The sequence below is a fragment of the Pristiophorus japonicus genome, chromosome 4, assembly GCF_044704955.1.
Source record: "Pristiophorus japonicus isolate sPriJap1 chromosome 4, sPriJap1.hap1, whole genome shotgun sequence".
Taxonomy (NCBI): domain Eukaryota; kingdom Metazoa; phylum Chordata; class Chondrichthyes; family Pristiophoridae; genus Pristiophorus; species Pristiophorus japonicus.
Genome location: NC_091980.1, coordinates 6,324,464 through 6,346,458, shown reverse-complemented (window position 1 = coordinate 6,346,458; position 21,995 = coordinate 6,324,464). Strand labels below are relative to the sequence as shown.

Here is a 21,995-nt window from a genome sequence, read left to right as displayed (position 1 = left end):
AGATTAGTATGCAAAATTAAAGCACATGGTATTGGGGGTAATGTACTGATGTGGATAGAGAACTGGTTGGCAGACAGGAAGCAGAGAGTCGGGATAAACAGGTCCTTCTCAGAATGGCAGGCAGTGACTAGTGGAGTGCCGCAGGGCTCAGTGCTGGGACCCCAGCTCTTTACAATATACATTAATGATTTAGATGAAGGAATTCAGTGTATTATCTCCAAGTTTGCAGATGACAGTAAACTGGGTGGCAGTGTGAGCTGTGAGGAGGACGCTAAAAGAACGCTGTGCAGGGTGACTTCGACAGGTTAGGTGAGTGGGCAAATGCATGGCAGATGCAGTATAATGTGGATAAATGTGAGGTTATCCACTTTGGGGGCAAAAACACGAAGGCAGAATATTATCTGAATGGCGGCAATTAGGAAAGTGGGAGGTGCAAAGAGATCTGGGTGTCATGGTTCATCAGTCATTGAAAGTTGGCATGCAGGTACAGCAGGCGGTGAAGAAGGCAAATAGTATGTTGGCCTTCATAGCTAGGGGATTTGAGTATAGGAGCAGGGAGGTCTTACTGCAGTTGTACAGGGCCTTGGTGAGGCCTCACCTGGAATATTGTGTTCAGTTTTGGTCTCCTAATCTGAGGAAGGACGTTCTTGCTATTAAGGGAGTGCAGTGAAGGACCACCAGACTGATTCCAGGGATGGCTGGACTGACATATGAGGAGAGACTGGATCAACTGGGCCTGTATTCACTGGAGTTTAGAAGGATGAGAGGGGATCTCATAGAAACATATAAAATTCTGACGGGACAGGACAGGTTAGATGCGGAAAGAATGTTCCCGATGTTGGAGAAGTCCAGAACCAGGGGACGCAGTCTTAGGATAAGGGGTAGGCCATTTATGACTGAGATGAGGAGAAACTTCTTCACTCAGAGAGTGGTTAACCTGTGGAATTCTCTGCCACAGAGAGTTGTTGATGCCAGTTCATTGCATATATTCAAGAGGGAGTTAGATATGGCACTTATGGCTAAAGGGATGAAGGGGTATGGAGAGAAAGCAGGAAAGGGTTACTGAGGGAATGATCAGCCATGATCTTATTGAATGGTGATGCAGGCTTGAAGGCCCGAATGGCCTGCTCCTACACCTATTTTCTATGTTTCTATGTTTATCCTCATTTCGATGACTCATGCTGGGGCCTCAACTATTTACAATCTATACTAATGACTTGGATGAAGAGACCGAGTGTAATGTAGCCAAGTTTTCTGATGATACAAAGATGGATGGGAAAGCAAATTGTGAGGAGGACACAAAAAAATCTGCAGAGGGATATAGACAGGCTAAGTGAGTGGGCAAAAATTTGGCAGATGGAGTATAATGTGGGAAAATGTGAAGTTATCCACTTTGGTAGGGAAAATAAAAAAACAAATTATAATTTAAATGGGGAGAGATTACAAAGTGCTGCAGTACAGAGGGACCTGGGGTTCCTTGTACATGAAACACAAAAAGTTAGTATGCAGGTACAGCAAGTAATCAGGAAGGCCAATGGAATGTTGGCCTTTATTGCAAGGGGGGATAGAGTATAAAAGCAGAGAAGTCCTGCAACAACTGTACAGGGTATTGGTGAGGCCACACCTGGAGTACTGCGTACAGTTTTGGTCTCCGTATTTAAGGAAGGATATACTTGCATTGGAGGTAGTTCAGAGAAGGTTCACTCGGTTGATTCCTGAGATGAAGGGGTTGTCTTATGAAGTAAGGTTGAGCAGGTTGGACCTATACTCATTGGAGTTTCGAAAAATGAGAGGTGATCTTATTGAATCATATAAGATTCTGAGGGGGATTGACAGGGTAGATGCAGAGAGGATGTTTCCCCTCGTGGGGGAATCTAGAACTAGGGGACATAGTTTCAGAATAAGGGGTCGCTCATTTAAAACTGAGATGAGGAGGAATTTCTTCTCTCAGAGGGTTGTAAATCTGTGGAATTCTCTGCCCCAGAGAGCTGTGGAGGCTGGGTCATTGAATATATTTAAGGTGGAGATAGAAGGGAGTCAAGGGTTTTGGGGAGCGGGCGGGGAAGTGGAGTTGAGGCCAAGATCAGATCAGCCGTGATCTTATTGAATGGCGGAGCAGGCTCGAGGGACCAAATGGCCGACTCCTGCTCCTATTTCTTATGTTCTTATGCTGTGGTACTCCTCCAAGGACACTGCACGCCATGTGGTGCTTTGCACAATCGGCAGTTCTCCGGGAGTGCGGCTAGTGATTGTCGGCAAATGATGTGGCTCTGGGGAGGGATCCTGCTCCGGCCTCTTGTGCATCCCAGATTGTTGTCGCAACAACTGGTGGCCGTGCCTTCAGCTGCCTGGGCCCCAAGCTCCAGGACTCCCTCCCTAAACCGCTCCACCTCACTATCTCTCCCTCCTCTGTTTTAGATGCTCCTTGTCCACCTACCTCTTTGACAAAAGCTTTTGGTCACCTGTCCTCATATCTCCTGCTGTGGCTCGGTGTCAAATTTTGCCTGACTTGCGTGCCCCTGTCAAGTGCCCTGGGTCCTTTTACTACGTTGAAGCCGCTGCATCAATGCAAGTATTTGTTATTGTTCAGTGCCAACCCGATGTGGACATTCCCGAGCGGGTCACTAGAGAACCGCTGGGGGGGGCGCGGGGGGGAAGTTGATTTTTTTTTCTCCCTCTCTTGTCCCGATGTTGGGGGAAGTCCAGAACCAGGGGTCACAGTCTTAAGGATAAGGGGCAAGCCATTTAGGACCGAGATGAGGAGAAACTTCTTCACCCAGAGAGTGGTGAACCTGTGGAATTCTCTACCACAGAAAGTTGTTGAGGCCAGTTTGTTAGATATATTCAAAAGGGAGTTAGATGTGGCCCTTACGGCTAAATGGGTCAAGGGGTATGGAGAGAAAGCAGGAATGGGGTACTGAGGTTGCATGATCAGCCATGAACTCATTGAACGGCGGTGCAGGCTCGAAGGGCCGAATGGCCTACTCCTGCACCTATTTTCCATGTTTCTATGTTTGTCCTTTGGGGAGCAAAGATGATCAGTCAACTCAGCAGAGAGCAGGGTTCAAAGACAGGGTCTTCCTGGGCTTGCAACTATGCCTGCGCGTATTCCCGGAGGCTTCATGCCTCCAGCCGCCCCTCCCTCGCACGCTCCTGTCGTTCTTTGGCCGGCACCTCCATCCCCGCAGCACTTTATCCCAACCAATCGGAAAGCGAACAGACTCCGATTGGACGATTGGTGACTCTCAGTCAAACAGCCTTTTCACCAGGAATTAGAAGAAGTGACCAAAGAGGTGATTGAACATACTAGGTTTTGGGAAGGTTTTTGAAGGTGGAAATAGCGAGAGCGAAGAGTTGAAGAACATAAGAACTGGAGTCAGAAGTAGGCAACAAGGCCCCTCGAGCTTGCTCCGTCATTCACTAATGTAATGTATGCACCTGTGAGTATGCTGAGGGGAGCGGGCAGGTCCGAGGGCCTCTTCGTAGGACTAGCCCTGGGCCTGGCCAAGGGGGCCATCAGCCGGTCCAGGCAGCGGGCGGTCGAGGGGGGCATTCAGCCCGACTGCCTGCCTCTCTTCCGCGGTTACATCCGAGCCAGGGTATCCCTGGAGACGGAGCACGCGGTGACCACCGGTACGCTCGCGGATTTCCGCGAGAGGTGGGCGCCGGAGGGACTGGAGTGCATCATCACCCCCCCGGCAACCAAATTTTAATTTGATTAAAGGTTTTTGTTACAGTTTTAAATTTTTAATTTGTAGGTTCTAGTGCCAAAAGGGGGCACTTGTTTAAGTTTCTACTAAAATAGTTGTCGAGCTGTTGAGTTGGGAGCGGCTTAGCCAATCACATGATGTTCACAAGACTCAATAAAACCCCAGCCAGTTGGGTTCGGGGGATCCACGATGAGGCAGGTGGTTGTGAGCCTGGTGGATGGACTGGTAATGTGTAGTGTGATTGTTAAACCTTTGCTCATAAACCAACTAGTTCTTAATAGCAATGTGTTGCTATGAAATCTTAAGCAAAGAACCCATGAAGCAAATACATTATAACTAAGATCATGGCTGATCTTCTACCTCAACTCCACTTTCCCACCCAATCCTCATATCCCTTGATTCCCCTCGAGTCCAAAAATCTATCGATCTCTGTCTTGAAGACTGAGCCTCTGTAGCCGTCTGGGGCAGAGAATTCCAAAGATTCACCACCCTCTGAGTGAAGACATTTCTCCTCATCTCCGTCTTAAATGGCCGACCCCTTATCCTGAGACTGTGACCCCTGGTTCTAGACTAGATGGGGAATTCCAGAAACCAAGAGGTGCAGTTATCGAAGGCTCTTTTATCAATAATGTTGGAGCAACAAGACACCAATGTCCATTCGAAATAAAAACGGCAACTCGTGGAAATTGGTAGCAGGTTGGTCCGTGCTTGGTGGGAGAAAGGCAGCTGCAAATACAATGCAATTGTATTTTAAACAGAACCCTTTCCCATGCTGTACGGAAGATACTTAAAGGGTTGATGGTGGACAGGCAATGGCAGACATTTAAAGAGCACATGGATGAACTTCAACAATTGTACATCCCTCTCTGGAGTGAAAATAAAACAGTGAAGATGGCTCAACCGATAGGGTTAAATCCAAGGAAGAGGCATATAAATTGGCCAGAAAAAGCAGCAAACCTGAGGACTGGGAGAAATTTAGAATTCAGCAGAGGAGGACAAAGGGTTTAATTAGGAGGGGGAAAATAGAGTATGAGAAGAAGCTTGCTGGGAACATAAAAACTGACTGCAAAAGCTTCTATAGATATGTGAAGAGAAAACAATTAGTGAAGACAAACGTAGGTCCCTTGAAGTCAGAATCAGGTGAATTTATAATGGGGAACAAAGAAACGGCAGACCAGTTAAACAAATACTTTGGTTCTGTCTTCACGAAGGAAGGCACAAATAACCTTCCGGAAATATTAGGGGACCGAGGATCTAGTGAGAAGGAGGAACTGAAGGAAATCCTTATTAGTCAGGAAATTGTGTTCGGAAAATTGATGGGATTGAAGGCCGATAAATCCCTGGGGCCTGATAGTCTGCATCCCAGAGTACTTAAGGAAGTGGCCCTAGAAATATTGGATGCATTGGTGATCTTTTTCCAACAGTCTATTGACTCTGGATCAGTTCTTATGGACTGGAGGGTAGCTAATGTAACACCACTTTTTAAAAAAGGAGGGAGAGAGATAACGGGTAATTATAGACCGGTTAGCCTGACATCAGTAGTGGGGAAAATGTTGGAATCAATTGTTAAAGATGAAATAGCAGCGCATTTAGAAAGCAGTGACAGGATCGGTCCAAGTCAGCATGGATTTATGAAAGGGAAATTATGCTTGACAAATCTTCTAGAATTCTTTGAGGATGTAACTAGTAGAGTGGACAAGGGAGAACCAGTGGATGTGGTGTATTTGGACTTTCAAAAGGCTTGTGACAAGGTCCCACACAAGAGATTAGTGTGCAAAATTAAAGCACATGGTATTGGGGGTAATGTACTGATGTGGATAGAGAACTGGTTGGCAGACAGGAAGCAGAAAGTAGGGATAAACGGGTCCTTTTCAGAATGGCAGGCAGTGACTAGTGGGGTGCCGCAGGGCTCAGTGCTGGGACCCCAGCTATTTACAATATACATCAATGATTTAGATGAAGGAATTTAGTGTAATATCTCCAAGTTTGCAGATGATACTAAGCTGGGTGGCACTGTGAGCTGTGAGGAGGATGCTAAGAGGCTGCAGGGTGACTTGGACAGGTTAGGTGAGTGGGCAAATGCATGGCAGATGCAGTATAATGTGGATAAATGTGAGGTTATCCACTTTGGTGGCAAAAACATGAAGGCAGAATATTATCTGAATGGTGGCAGATTAGGAAAAGGGGAGGTGCAACGAGACCTGGGTGTCATGGTTCATCAGTCATTGAAAGTTGGCATGCAGGTACAGCAGGCGGTGAAGAAGGCAAATGGTATGTTGGCCTTCATAGCGAGGGGATTTGAGTATAGGAGCAGGGAGGTCTTACTGCAGTTGTACAGGGCCTTAGTGAGGCCTCACCTGGAATATTGTGTTCAGTTTTGGTCTCCTAATCTGAGGAAGGATGTTCTTGCTATTGAGGGAGTGCAGCGAAGGTTCACCAGACTGATTCCCCGGATGTCAGGACTGACATATGAGGAGAGACTGGATCGACTGGGCCTGTATTCACTGGAGTTTAGAAGAATGAGAGGGGATATCATAGAAACATATAAAATTCTGACTGGACTGGACAGGTTAGATGCAGGAAGAATGTTCCCGATGTTGGGGAAGTCCAGAACCAGGGGTCACAGTCTAAGGATATGGGGTAAGCCATTTAGGACCGAGATGAGGAGAAACTTCTTCACCCAGAGAGTGGTGAACCTGTGGAATTCTGTACTTCAGAGAGTTGTTGAGGCCAGTTCATTAGATATATTCAAATGGGAGTTAGATGTGTCCCTTACGGCTAAAGGGATCAAGGGGTATGGAGAGAAAACAGGAATGGGGTACTGAGGTGAATGATCAGCCATGATCATATTGGATGGCGGTGCAGGCTCGAAGGGCCAAATGGCCTGCTCCTGCACCTATTTTCTATGTTTCTATGAGGTGGCCTTGCCTCTAGAAAACATTCTGGAGAGGGCACAGCGCTCGATCGCAAATAGAAAATAGAAATTGCTGAAAATATTCATCAGGTCACCTGTGGAGCGAGAAAGAGAGTTAACGTTTCAGGTCGATGATCTTTCGTCAGCATTGAGAGTTATAACAACAACAACAACAACTTGTATTTATATAGCGCCTTTAACGTAACGAAACGTCCCAAGGCCCTTCACAGAATTTTTAATGCTATAAAAATTTTGACACCGAGCCGCATAAGTAGAAGTTAGGGCAGGTGACCAAAAACTTGGTCAAAGAGGTAGGTTTTAAGGAGCGTCTTGAAGGAGGAAAGAGAGGTAGAGAGGCGGAGAGGTTTAGGGAGGGAGTTCCAGAGCTTGGGGCCCAGGCAACAGAAGGCACGGCCACCGATGGTTGAGCGATTATAATCAGGGATGCTCAGGAGGGCAGAATTAGAGGAGCGCAGACATCTCGGGGGTTGCAAGGTTGGAGGAGATTACAGAGATAGGGAGGGGCGAGAGACATGGAGGGATTTGAAAATAAGGATGAAAATTTTGAAATCGAGGCATTGCTTAACTGGGAGCCAACGTAGGTCAGTGAGCACAGGGGGTGATGGGTGAGCGGGACTCGGTGCGAGTTAGGACACGGGGCAGTGAGCACAGGGGGTGATGGGTGAGCGGGACTCGGTGTGAGTTAGGACACGGGGCAGCGAGCACAGGGGGTGATGGGTGAGCGGGACTTGGTGTGAGTTAGGACACGGAGGCAGCGAGCACAGCGGGTGATGGGTGAGCGGGACTCGGTGCGAGTTAGGACACGGGGCAGTGAGCACAGGGGGTGATGGGTGAGCGGGACTTGGTGTGAGTTAGGACACGGGGCAGCGAGCACAGGGGGTGATGGGTGAGTGGGACTGGGTGCAAGTTAGGACACGGGGCAGCGAGCACAGCGGGTGATGGGTGAGTGGGACTCGGTGCAAGTTAGGACACGGGGCAGCGAGCACAGGGGGTGATGGGTGAGTGGGACTCGGTGCAAGTTAGGACACGGGGCAGCGAGCACAGCGGGTGATGGGTGAGTGGGACTCGGTGCAAGTTAGGACACGGGGCAGCGAGCACAGGGGGTGATGGGTGAGCGGGACTCGGTGCGAGTTAGGTCACGGGGCAGCGAGCACAGGGGGTGATGGGTGAGTGGGACTCGGTGCAAGTTAGGACACGGAGCAGCGAGCACAGCGGGTGATGGGTGAGCGGGACTTGGTGCAAGTTAGGACACGGGGCAGTGAGCACAGGGGGTGATGGGTGAGCGGGACTTGGTGCAAGTTAGGACACGGGGCAGCCGAGTTTTGGATAGTGTACATAGGGTAGAATGTGGAAGGCCAGTCAGGAGTGCGTTGGAGTAGTTCGAGAGAAGAGGGTCGGGGAATGTAAATGCTCCTTGGGTCCATACCTTCAGTGCTGTTGATGTAACGAGACAAGAATCAAATGGGTTAAAAATCTGTAATAAAATGAAAGCAAGTCTCACAGGTAGATTCATACATTAAAATTATCTTAATCCAAATAGATTTTTTTGAAGCAGTGGGTGGAAATTATCCAATATGGGTTGTTGCGGCAAGTTTGAGCACAATAATGATTGGAGAGATTGTTAGAAGATAGCCACGAACAGGTCAAATAAAGAATTTAGCAGAAATGTCTTTACACAGCGAGTGGTGCAGGTGTGTAACTCGCTACCACATGGAGTGGTTTGAAGCAAAGACCTTTGATGCATTGAAGCGGGGCTTTGATGCGTACATAAGGGAGAAGAGAATAGAGGGATATGGCAGGGAGCAGGGTGAGCAGAGGTAATTGGAGTGGGAGAAGGTTCGTGTGGAGCATAAACACCGGCAAAGACCAGTTGGGCCGAATGGCCTGTTTCTGCGTTGTAGCTTCTGTACAATCAATAATTAAAGTGATAATTTACCATCAATGGCTAAGCAGTGTAAGCACAGAAGGGGGTCATTCGGCCCATTGTGTCCGCGCCGGCCAACCAAAAGCTACCCAGCCTAATCCCACTTTCCAGCTCTGGGTCTGTAGCCCTGTAGGTTACGGCACTTCAGGTGCACATCCAAGTACTTTTTAAATGTGGTGAGGGTTTCTGCCTCTACCACCCTTTCAGGCCGTGAGTTCCAGACCCCCACCGCCCTCTGGGTGAAGAAATTTCCCTCAAATCCCCTCTAAACCTCCTACCGATTACTTTAAATCTATGCCCCCTGGTTGTTGACCTCTCTGCTAAGGGGAATAGGTCCTTCCTATCCAGTCTATCGAGTCCGTTCATAATTTTATCATCATCATCAAATGCGACCCTCGAAACGAGGATGACTTGCTTCCAAGCCAATAAAGGGATGAGTTCACAGGTGTTTCAATGAGGGACCTGAACTACATCCTGAAGGGTGGAAGATGCCTGTGTGTGGATTTTTTTAACGTGGGGTGACCGTTGCACACCAGCCACCACACGGGGCTTGACAGAGCGAGGTCTTGGTCCAGTGACAAGGGTTAACCAGGACGACTGGAGACCAGCTCTGCTGCACGGACCTAGTGCGCGCACATATCGCATATCACAACACAGAAACAGAGCCTCCTGCATAAGAACATAAAAAATAGGAGCAGCAGTAGACCCTACGGCCCCTCGAGCCTTCTCCGCCATCAGAAGGCATTCGATGAGGTGCCACATAAAAGGTTACTGCACAAGATAAAAGTTCACGGGGTTGGGGGTAATATATTAGCATGGATAGAGGATTGGCTAACTAACAGAAAACAGAGAGTCGGGATAAATGGGTCATTTTCCGGTTGGAAAACAGTGACTCGTGGGGTGCCGCAGGGATCAGTGCTGGGTCCCCAACTATTTACAATCTATATTAATGACTTGGATGAAGGGACCGAATGTAATGTAGCCAAGTTTGCTGATGATACAAAGATGGGTGGGAAAGCAAATTGTGAGGAGGACACAAAAAAATCTGCAAATGGATATAGACAGGCTCAGTGAGTGGGCAAAAATTTGGCAGATGGAGTATAATGTGGGAAAGTGTGAGGTTATCCACTTTGGTAGGAAAATAAAATAGCAAATTATTGTTAAAATGGAGAGAGATTTCAAAATGCTGCAGTATTGGGATCCAGGGGTCCTGGTGCATGAAACACAAAAGATTAGTATGCAGGTACAGAAAATAATTAGGAAGGCCAATGGAATGTTGGCCTTTATTGCAAGGGAGATAGAGTATAAAAGCAGAGAAGTCCTGCTACAACTGTACAGGGTATTGGTGAGACCACACCTGGAGTACTGCGTACAGTTTTGGTCTCTTTATTTAAGGAGCGATATACTTGCATTGGAGGCAATTCAGAGAAGGTTCACTCAGTTGATTCCTGAGATGTGGATTGAGAACTGGTTGTCAGACAGGAAACAAAGAGTAGGAGTAAATGGGTAAATGGCAGGCAGTGACTAGCAAGGTTCTGTGCTGGGGCCCCAGCTGTTTACACTGTACATTAATGATTTAGATGAGGGGATTAAATGTAGTATCACCAAATTTGCGGATGACACTAAGTTGGGTGGCAGTGTGAGCTGCGAGGAGGATGCGATGACGTTGATAGGTTAGGTGAGTGGGCAAATGCATGGCAGATGAAGTATAATGTGGATCAATGTGAGGTTGTCCACTTTGATGGTAAAAACAGAGAGACAGACTATTATCTAAATGGTGACAGATTAGGAAAAGGGGAGGTGCAACGAGACCTGGGTGTCATGGTACATCAGTCATTGAAGGTTGGCATGCAGGTACAGCAGGCGGTTAAGAAAGCAAATGGCATATTAGCCTTCATAGCAAGGGGATTTGAGTACAGGGGCAGAGAGGTGTTACTACAGTTGTACAGAGCCTTGGTGAGGCCACACCTGGAGTATTGTGTACAGTTTTGGTCTCCTAACTTGAGGAAGGACATTCTTGCTATTGAGGGATTGCAGCAAAGGTTCACCAGACTGATTCCCGGGATGGCGGGACTGACCTATCAAGAAAGACTGGATCAATTGGGCTTGTATTCACTGGAGTTCAGAAGAATGAGAGGGGATCTCATAGAAACATTTAAAATTCTGACAGGTTTAGACAGGTTAGATGTAGGAAGAATGTTCCCAATGTTGGGGAAGTCCAGAACCAAGGGTCACAGTCTAAGGATAAGGAGTAAGCCATTTAGGACCGAGATGAGGAGAAACTTCTTCACCCAGAGAGTGGTGAACCTGTGGAATTCTCTACCACAGAAAGTTGTTGAGGCCAATTCATTAAATGTATTCAAAAAGGAGTTAGATGTAGTCCTTACTACTAGGAGGATCAAGGGGTATGGCGAGAAAGCAGGAATGGGGTACTGAAGTTGCATGTTCAGCCATGAACTCATTGAATGGCGGTGCAGGCTCGAAGGGCCGAATGGCCTACTCCTGCACCTATTTTCTATGTTTCTATGAAGGGCTTGTCTTATGAAGAAAGGTTGAGCAGATTGTGCCTATATTCATTGGAGTTTAGAAGAATGAGAGGTGATCTTATTGAAACATATAAGATTCTGAGGGGGCTGGACAGGGTAGATGCAGAGAGGATGTTTCCCCTCGTGGGGGAATCTAGAACTAGGAGACATAGTTTCAGAATAAGAGGTCGATCATTTAACACAGAAATGAGGAGAAATTTCTTCTCTGAGGGTCATGAATCTTTGGAATTCTCTACCCAGAGAGGTTGTGTCATTGAATATATTAAAGGTGGAGATAGACAGATTTTTCAACAATAAGGGAGTCAAGGGTTATGGGGAGCTGGCAGGGAAGTGGAGTTGAGGCCAGGATCAGTTCAGCCATGATCTTATTGAATGGCAGAGCAGGCTCGAGGGGCCAAATGGCCTACTCCTGCTCCTATTTCTTATGTTTTTATGAAGGAATAGAGGGTTGTATATCCAAGTTTGCAGATGACACAAAGCTGGGAGGCACAGTGAGTTGTATAATGGAAGCAGGTTGTTACAAAGGGACATAGACAGACTGAGTCTGTTGGGCAGACGCAGTCCACTTTGGATCTGAGAAAGTCTAATCTGAATATTTTCTCAATGATGAGAGTCTAGGAACTGTGGAGGAAGGGGACAGGTGTAAATGGTATTCAACAGGTTAACGGAATGTTGACCTTTGTCTCGAGGGAGCTGGAATACAGAGGGGAGGAAGTGATGTCACAGCTGTACAGAGCCTTGCTCAGACCCCCATCTGGAGTAACTGCCCCTCAGGAAGTATTTACAGGTTAGACCTCTCCGGTCCGTCACCCTCGGGACCTGACCGGTGCCGGAACAGAGAATTTTCCAAACCACGGGAGATCAGCGCTGGTGATCGATAAGTGAGGGAGGAGAGGCGGGGAATGTTGGGGATCGGTCACTTCCCTGCCTGTCTCAGATCTGACGCCCCTTCACTGCACCATCAAGTCCCACAATCCCACAGCGAGGAAGCAGAATGAGATGCTGAGCATCACGGGAGTGCTCAACAGTGAGCTTCCAACTCAGGCCCAGGAAAGTGGCAGTTCCGCAAACTAATGCCGAACCACGGATGTTTCCGGACCAGAGAGTCCTAGACCAGAGAGGTTCAACCTGTATTGGCCTGGAAGGGGGCAGGTTCACCGGAATGATATGTGAGCTAAAAGGGCTAATTTATGAAGACAGATTGCATAAACTTGGTTTGCATTCCCTTGAAGTTTGAGGGGCGATATAATCGAGGTGTTTGAAATAATTAAGGGATTTGAAAAGGTGGATAGAGGGAAACTGTTTCCTCTGATGGGGAGAGTCCAGTACAAGGGGCCACAATCTTAAAAAATCCCATTTAGGAGTAAAATCAGGAAATGCCTTTTCACAGGAATGGTCGAGGAAACGTGGAACACTTCCCCTTCAAAAAACTCTGGATGCTGGGGGAACTATGGGACCTTTCAAGACTGAGACCAATAGAGTTTTGTAGGGCATCACGGGATATGGAGCTAAGACAGGTAAATGGCAATGGTCAGCCATGATCTAATTCAATGGCGGAATAGGCCTGAGGGGCCGAATGGCCTCCTCCTATTCCTGTGTAACTCCCACAGTCTTTCCTGCCTCCTGCAATCTGCAGATGTTTGAAAAACCTAAGTTTGGCGCCTTCCCAATCATTAATTCTTCACTGAAATCATCTTCTCTGTTCCATTCTTTGCTGGTGTCCTGCACACTTGGGCTGACACCCTTCACCCAGGTATCTCAATTAAACAACCTGGGGATAGGCATGTTGGGTCACGTGGCGTTTCCTGTTGCTAAAGTCTCTCATTCCTCTAGTCACCTCAAACTTGTGCTTTCGTCCACAAGAGATACTTGTTCTGTTTCATAATACGAGGGCGATAAACTGTGGAGGTAATTATTAGCGTGAGCATTTACATCATGCAATTCTGTGATATTCATTTATCATGAACCCGCACTTTTCTTCTTTTGTAAGCAAAGGCCGATTTCAAAATTCTCATCCTTATTTTCAAATCCCTCCATGGCCCTCACCCCCTCCCTATCTCTGTAACCTCCTCCAGTCCCACGACCCCCCCGAGATATCTGCGCTCCTCTAATTCTGCCCCCCTGAGCATCCCTGTTCATAAATCGCTCGACCATTGGTGGCCGTGCCTTCAGCTGCCTGGGCCCCAAGCTCTGGAACTCCCTCCCTAAACCTCTCCGCCTCTCTGCCTCTCTTTCCTCCTTTAAGAGCCTCCTTAAAACCTACCTCTTTGACCAAGCCTTTGGTCACCTGCCCTCATTTCTCCTTATGTGGCTCGGTGTCAAATTTTGTTGCTGTGAGGCACCTTGGCATGTTTCACTATGTTAAAGGTGCTATATAAATAAAATTGTTGTTGTTGTATGGAAGTAGAAAAGCAAATTAAACATCCCAGTCAGATATCCAGGCCAAAGCTCCCGGTGTAACGGTGTGGATATCGTGTAGGCTGCCTGTGACTTCACTCTGAGCGCAGTGCTCTATGATGTGCTCCAGGGTCTGACTAGGAGCTCCACAGTCACATGATGGGGAGGCTTTAACGTCCACCTGTGGAGAAGGTAACAGCATCGACTGTGACCGGTTCTGAGGCGGTCGATGGTTGTCCACTGTTTGCGAGGAAGATTTGATCCTTCAGGTTGTACTGTGGGGTTCTCTGAAAGGAATCCATTCCGTATGTCACAGTTCTTCCAAGCATTTCGCCGTCGGTGCTCAAGGGAGATCGCTGAAGGGCTTCGATGACGGCCCAAAATGACGTCCTAGTGTTTGAGACGGGTTGGTGGTGGGTTATTGAAGTCGGTTTTGGATCGCCATGTCTTTGCTGGTGTAGAGGTTGTATTCCCTGGACACTTCATGCTTATACTGGATAACGTACACTTAAACAGCACCTTTTGAACAGCAGATTTTTGAGCGATAAGGGAGTCAAGGGTTATGGGGAGTGGGCAGGGAAGTGGAGCTGAGGCCAGAATCAGATCAGCCATGATCGTATTGAATGGCGGAGCAGGCTCGAGGGGCCGAATGGCCGACTCCTGCTCCAAATTCTTATGTTCTTAACATAGCGAAGTATTACAAAGGTTCTTAAAATGAGGTGAGGGGAGATGGGCCATGGTGAGGGGGAGAGTGGAATTCCACGCATTGTACAGATTTGGGGGGTGATTGAACCTGCAGTTGGAAAAGCAACTTTTGAGAAGTCTTTTGAAGGTTGGGAGCTTCAAACTGCATCAGCTATGTGTCAGTGGGTAGCACTCTCTCTCGCCTCCAAGTCAGAAGGTTGTGGGTTCAAGTCCCACTCGAGAGACTTGACCACAAAAATCTAGGCTGACGCTCCCAGTGCAGTGCTGAGGGAGTGCCGCACTGTTGGAGGGGCAGTGCTGAGGGAGCGCTGCACTGTCGGAGGGGCAGTACTGAGGGGGCGCCGCACTGTCGGAGGAGCAGTACTGAGGGAGCGCTGCACTGTCGGAGGGGCAGTACTGAGGGAGCGCTGCACTGTCGGAGGGGCAGTACTGAGGGAGCACCGCACTGTCGGAGGGGCAGTACTGAGGGAGTGCCGCACTGTCGGAGGGGCAGTACTGAGGGAGCGCCGCACTGTCGGAGGGGCAGTACTGAGGGAGTGCTGCACTGTCGGAGGGGCAATACTGAGGGAGAGGCACACTGTCGGAGGGGCAGAACTGAGGGAGCGCCGCACTGTCGGAGGTGCCGTCTTTCTGATGAGATGTTAAACCGAGGCCCCGTCTGCCCACTCAGGTGGACGTAAAAGATCCCATGGCAACAACTTGTAAGAAGAGCTGGGGAGTTATCCCAGAGTCTTGGGACAAAGTTTATCCATCAATCAACATCACAAAAGAAAAAGATTATTTGATCAACTTGCTGTTTGTGGGAGCTTGCTGTGCATAAATTGGCTGCCACGAATCCTGCATTACAACAGTGACTACATTTCAAAAAGTACTTCATTGGCTGTGAAGTGCTTTAAGATGTCTGGTCAAGAAAGGTTCTACATAAATGCAAGTCTTTCTTTTCAAAGCATCTCCATTAGAATAGCAGACAAAATAATTTTGTGACCACGTAAAGTGTTTCACATTAAAAGCGCACATTGTAATTTCTAGCCTCTCTAATTGTGGCTTAAGAGCACTGGTAAGTGTAGACTAACGTGACTCTGTGCAGTGAGTCAGGTGTTGGCAACCCTTAGCAACCAACCAACGCAAGATGTTGGCACTCAGTTCTTTCTGAATCCTGCAATTTTTCTGCCACCGTAATTTGTGATTGTATGACAGTGTCCTTCACTAATTGTGGAATTCTGAAAAATAAACACTTCATCTCAAAATGTTTAGTTCAGTCGGTGGCGCACTTATCTCTGAGTCTGAAGGTTCTGGTTTAATATCCTACTTCAGCACAAAATCCAGGCTGACACTCTCAGTGCAGTACTGAGGGAGTGCTGCACTGTCGGAGGGGCAGTACTGAGGGAGTGCCGCACTGTCGGAGAGGCAGTGCTGAGGGTCGCAATGTCGGAGGGGCAGTACTGAGGGAGTGTCGCAATGTCGGAGGGGCAGTATTGAGGGAGCGCCGCACTGTCGGAGGGGCAGTACTGAGGGAGTGCCGCACTGTCGGAGGGGCAGTACTGAGGGAGTGTCGCAATGTCGGAGGGGCAGTATTGAGGGAGCGCCGCACTGTCAGAGGGGCAGTACTGAGGGAGTGCCGCACTGTCGGAGGGGCAGTACTGAGGGAGTGTCGCACTGTCGGAGGGGCAGTACTGAGGGAGTGCCGCACTGTCGGAGGGGCAGTATTGAGGGAGCGCCGCACTGTCGGAGGGGCAGTACTGAGGGAGTGCCGCACTGTCGGAGGGGCAGTACTGAGGGAGCGCCGCACTGTCGGAGGGGCAGTACTGAGGGAGTGTCGCAATGTCGGAGGGGCAGTATTGAGGGAGCGCCACACTGTCGGAGGGGCAGTACTGAGGGAGTGCCGCACTGTCGGAGGGGCAGTACTGAGGGAGTGTCGCAATGTCGGAGGGGCAGTATTGAGGGAGCGCCGCACTGTCGGAGGGGCAGTACTGAGGGAGTGCCGCACTGTCGGAGGGGCAGTACTGAGGGAGTGCTGCACTGTCGGAGGGGCAGTACTGAGGGAGTGCCGCACTGTCGGAGGGGCAGTACTGAGGGAGTGCTGCACTGTCGGAGGGGCAATACTGAGGGAGCGCTGCACTGTCGGAGGGGCAGTACTGAGGGTCGCAATATCGGAGGGGCAGTACTGAGGGAGTGTCGCAATGTCGGAGGGGCAGTATTGAGGGAGCGCCGCACTGTCGGAGGGGCAGCACTGAGGGAGCGCTGCACTGTCGGAGGGGCTGTCTTTCGGATGAAAGATTAAACCGAAGATCCATCTGCTTAGTCGGGTGGATGTGAAAGATCCCATGGCACTCTGTGTAAGAAGAGCAGGGAAGTTATCACCGGTGTCCTGGGGCAATATTTATCCCTCAACCAACATCACTAAAGCATGTTGCTGTTTGTGGGAGCTTGCTGCGCGCAAATTGGCTGCTGCATTTTCCTACGTTACAACTGCATCTAGATTTTAGAAAAAGTGTTTTGGGATATCCTGAGGTTGTTAAAGACGCTTTGGAAATGCAAGGTTTTTCTTCTTCCTTCCTAATGGACTTGCATTTTGGCATCTTTAAACAGCTCAATAAAGAGTTAATTCCATTATCCCACATTCCCACCATGCAGAGGGGTCCAGATCGGAGGAGGTGCGCGTTGCAGATATTGTCTACATCACCAGAGCCCTGATTTTCCATCCCATGCTCCCCTAGGTACACGGATCCGTGATACATGCAGACGGTTGCAGAATTTCCCCGAAGGTCACCATTGTTGTCCTCGAGCGGGAGATTTATGATGTATCAGCCGACTGAAATGTACCTCAAGCCTCGGCTACGATAGTTGTAATGTCTGTACCAGTGAGGATGCTCACAGGTTTGTAGAGCTGTTGACCCTCGTAGGACTGCTCCTGGGCCTGGCCAAGGGGGCCATCAGCCGGTCCAGGCAGCAGGCGGTCGAGGGGGTCGTTCAGCCCGACTGCCTGCCTCTCTTCCGCGGGTACACCCAAGGCAGGGTGTCCCTGGAGATGGAGCACGCGGTGTCCACCGGTACGCTCGCGGCCTTCCGCGAGAGGTGGGCGCCAGAAGGACTGGAGTGCATCATTGCAACCGAGAGCAGAATTTTGATTTGATTTGATTTGACAAAGGTTCCCTTTAAGTTCAATTGTTAATTTGTGTTTTTGGTGCCCTCAAAAAAACAAGAGGGCACTTGAATGAAAGTTCCTCCCAAAATAGTTGTAGAGCTGTTGAGTTGGGAGTGGCTTAGCCAGTACGTGATGTTCACAAGACTCAATAAAACCCCGGCCAGTTGGGTTTTGGGGATCCACGATGGGGCAGGTGGGTGTGAGCCTGGTGAATGAACCGATAATGTGTAGTGTGATTGTTAAACCTTTGCTAATAAACCAACTGGTTCTTCATAGCAATGTGTTGGTATGAATTCTTAAGCAAATACAGTATAATAGTCTTCATGGTTATGTTGCTGGATTAATAACTCAGAGACCTGATAATGCAGAGAGTGTGGGTTCAAATCCTACCATGAATAGTTTGAGAATTTGAAATCAGTTCAAAATAAAAAGATAGTCTCAGTAAAAGTGACCATGAAGCTGTCAGATTGTCATTTAAAAACCCAACTGGTTCACTCACATTCCTTTAGGGAAGACAACCTGCTGTCCTTACCCAGTCTGGGCCTATATGTGACTCCAATCCCACACCAACATGGTTGACTCTTACCTGCCCTCTGAAGTGGCCGAACGAGAGAGAGACTCAGTTTGTATCAAACCCTGCTCCCAGCGGTCCCAGAAGGCCCACCCCCCCACCTTCTCAGGGCAACTAGGGATGGGCAATAAAAACAGAAAATAGAAACATAGAAATTTACAGCGCAGAAGGAGGCCATTCCGGCCCATCGTGTCCGAGCCGGCCGACAAAGAGCCGCACGGCCCTCGGTCAGCAGCCCCGGAGGTTACATATAAACCTCTGAACAATGACGGAAAGGCAAAGAGCACCCAGCCCAACCAGTCCGCCTCACACAACTGCGACACCCCTTATACCAAAACATTCTGCACTCCACCCCAACCGGAGCCATGTGATCCCCTGGAAGAGGCAAAACCCAGATAAAAACTCAGGCCAATTTAGGGAGAAATCATCTGGGAAAATTCCTCTCCCACCCATCCAGGCGATCGACACTAGTCCAGGAGATCACGCTGGCCGTATTCTGGAAATCTCAGCGGGTCAGGCAGCGTCTGTGGAGGGAGAAACAGAGTTAACATTTCAGGTCGATGGCCCTTCAGCAGAACTGGAGAGTGTTCGGAAAGAACGGATTCTTAACCAGCACTGAAAGGGAAGGTCTGTGATAGGGCGGAAGACAGGAGAGATTAGAGAGACAAAAGGGACGATGGCCCAAATTCAAATGGTAATGGCAGGAGTTGGAAAAACATTAGTCGAAATAGGGTGTGAACGGTGGGATAATAACCGACTGCCATTAGAGACAAGGAGAGGAAGAGAAAGAAACAGGCGCTGAGGGGGTGGGACAATAAATGTCGGCCTTGCCAGCAACGTTGACCACATACTGAGAATGAATGATTAAAATAAGCTTTGCTTGTACTTCTTTCAATGTAGTATACTGTATTCGCTGCTCACGATGTGGTCTCCTCTACACTGCGGAGACCAAGTGTAGATTGGGTGACCGCTTTGCGGAACACCTCCGTTCAGTCCGCAAGTGTGACCCTGAGCTTCTGGTCGCCTGTCACTTTAATTCCCCGCTCCACTCCCACTCTGACCTCTCCGTCCTCGGCCTCCTACACTGTTCCAACGCAGCTCAACGCAAGCTCGAGGAACAGCACCTCATCTTTCGATTAGGCACTTTACAGCCTTGTGGCCTCAACATCGAGTTCAACAATTTCAGACCATAACCCCTGCCCCTATTTTTTCTCTTTTATTCTGTTTTTTTTCTCTCTCCTTCCCACCGCAACTGTTGATGATTCTGCCATCACCGTTTACACCCGCTCTAGACTCATCTTTTGTTCCTTAACTTGTCCCATTACCATCTCCTTCTGCCTTCCCTTTTGTGTCTCTAATCTCGCCTGCCTTCCACCCTATCACAGACCTTCCCCTTTGCTCTTTCCTCCCTTCCCCCTTTCCCCGCCCAACACTGTCGCATCTCTAACTTTTTCAGTTCTGATGAAGGGTCACCCCCTTAACTCTGTTTCTCTCCCCACAGATGCTGCACGACCCGCTGAGTATTTCCAGCATTCTCTCTGTCTTTATTTCACATTCCAACCTCCGCAGTATTTTTCTTTTGAGTAAAATACGCTGACCTGCCTCGCACATAACCTTCAATCTCTATCATCTCCCGAAAGATATTTTATATCATTTAAAAGCCATTTAAAATAATTTACTTCAATCTTCAAAAGTGCTCTTGCCGAAATCTCTTCTCCCTTTGATCTTAGAGACACTTGTGCAGACTTCTCTATCATTCTCCACACTTCCTTATTCATTTTAGTCCTATTTCTAACTTCTTGTGTAAGTTTATCCGCTATCTGACGTCTTTACAACCTAATTAGGGCTAGAAATTGGGTCTGGCAGTTTTGGAGGCGGTGACTCCGGCCGAGCGCTGGTTTTACCGCCGGCCGGTACTCACCGCCTCAAACTGTGCAAAATTCGGTCTTGCCGCCCAAACATGAGAGAGCAGCGCTAAAAGTGCCATCGCACGCTCCCCCTCGGGCGCCCACGGAGCGGGAGCTCAGGAGGCCACCCGAATTCCCCCGCGGACGGCTGCCGGCCCGCGAGAGGGAAAAAGCTGGAAAAAACACAACGTTCCCGACACTCTCCCACACCCAAACTTCCCCACCGTTCCCATTAATACACAAATGCAAAAGATTTAACCATACCCGCTTACCTTGCTCCCTGGACGCTCCCGCCCCGGGACCCCCGACGTCCCGGCACCTTTCCCGGGGCTGTCTGCCGGTAAGGCCACCGCACTCACCGAATCTACCAGCCGCGGCGGCAAAGGGGGCGCCGCACGCTCGATGATGTACACCACGTGGGCGGCGGGAGAGCGCGCAGCGGTACGTCTTGGCCCCGCCCCCACCGCCCGACTACATTTACCGACAGCCCAGGAAGCCGGTCGCCGGCGACGGTAAGGACTTTGCCGCCTGTTAGCCGCCCCTCTCCGGCGGTAACGGGCGGAGTTAGAAACCGAATTTCGACGCTCCCCAAGGGCTAGAAATTGCATTGCGCCCCGTTTGGGCGGTAACTTTTGAATAGTCGCAAAAGTATCGCCGGGCGAAAAAGATTTGCTGCTCCCGGGAAGCTTAGTGCTCCACGCGGGAGGTGGAGCACTAAATCAAGCGTTATCACTTCCCTTAGAGCACTAACATGTGTGAGCACGGTAGTAGCAGCACAGCACTGAGTTCCGTGCAGCGCTGCTGTCTGTACAGGTTCCTTCCCTCCCTTAAAGGGAAGAGCCAATGATGGTTCAATCAATGTTAGTGCTGTCTCTGTGGGGCCACGGGACCTGTGCTATGTGCGTAAGAGCCCGAAGCACTCTGAGAGAGAGCAGGGCAAAAGCAATCAGCAGGCAGCAGGCTGGCGGTGCGAGTAATACATTTTTGCCACACCCGACCACCGCTGCCTCGAGTTAGCGCTCCCCGAGCGGCCGGCCGAGGCAGCACCGCCTCCCTGCAGCTGTCGTTGTTGAAGCCCGGCGATGCTGCAGATGGGCGGGAACGAATATCGCATCCGGGGCGGTAACGTCACGATCTCCAGGGGGGGGGGGGGCGCTAGTGAGCGAGGTGGTAAGTGTTATCGCCAGCGCAAAACCCACCAGGGAAGTTCGCGGGTGTCGGTGAATTCATCGTGCCCGGTCGGAAACCCCCTCAGCGCCCCGTTACCGCCCCCTGCAGGCGCTAATAGGAGGCACAAAGTAGGCCAATTTCTCCCCTTAAATTTCTGTCGGGGAAATCGAACTGATTGGGTTGCACTCAACTCGGTTGATTTTGAAAAGTGTAGATGAGCAGAGAGACCTCGATGTCCATGTACACAAATCCTTAAAGGTGGCAGGCAAGTTGGGTGTACGGGGCACAATTTCAAAATTTGCAGAAGACACAAAACTTGGGAAGTATAGTGAACAGTGAGGGGGATGGTAATAGACTTGAAGAGGACATCGACAGGCTGGAGGAATGGGCGGACATGTGGCAGATGAAATTTAATGCAGAAAAGTGCGAAGTAATATATTTTGGTAGAAAGAATGAGGAGAGACAATATACAATCCTAAAGCGGGTGCATGAACAGAGAGACCCGGGGGTGTATGTGCCGAAATCGTTAAAGGTGGCAGGGCAGGTTTAGATAACGGTTTAACAAGTTTACAGGATCCTGGGCTTCATGAATAGAGGCACAGAGTACAAAAGCAAGGAAGTTATGATGAACCTTTATAAAACACTGGTTCGGCCTCAACTGGAGTATTGTGTCCAATTCTGGGCACCACACTTTAGGAAGGATGTGAAGGCCTTAGAGAGGGAGCAGAAAAGATTTACGAGAATGGTTCCAGGGATGAGGGACTTCAGTGACGTGGATAGACTGGAGAAGTTGGGGTTGTTCTCCTTGGAGCAGAGAAGGTTGAGAGAAGATTGGATCGAGGTGTTCAAAATCATGAGGGGTCTGGACAGAGTAGAGAGAGAGAAACTGTTCCCATTGGTGGAAGGGTGGAGAACCAGAGGACACAGATTTAAGGCGATTGGCAGAAGAACCAAAGGCGACATGAGGGAAAACATTTTTACGCAG

The 21,995-nt window shown here is 49.2% G+C and overlaps 1 protein-coding gene across 10 annotated transcripts in view; it reads left to right on the top strand.

Annotated features, from left to right (window-relative positions):
* The window catches only part of LOC139261987 (calcium/calmodulin-dependent protein kinase type II subunit alpha), a 336,847-nt gene that overhangs the window by 104,893 nt on the left and 209,959 nt on the right, over positions 1-21,995 (top strand). For 5 of the 10 annotated variants that reach the window (XM_070877150.1, XM_070877157.1, XM_070877152.1 and 2 more), the window contains exon 5: positions 7,218-7,226. The exons of 3 other annotated variants lie outside the window; for them this stretch is intronic. In XM_070877150.1, coding sequence (XP_070733251.1) covers positions 7,218-7,226 — 9 coding nt within the window. Of the gene's footprint in view, positions 1-7; positions 29-7,217; positions 7,227-21,995 lie in introns of all 10 variants that reach the window. 2 more of the 10 variants (XM_070877155.1, XM_070877151.1) reach the window with 1 other exon arrangement.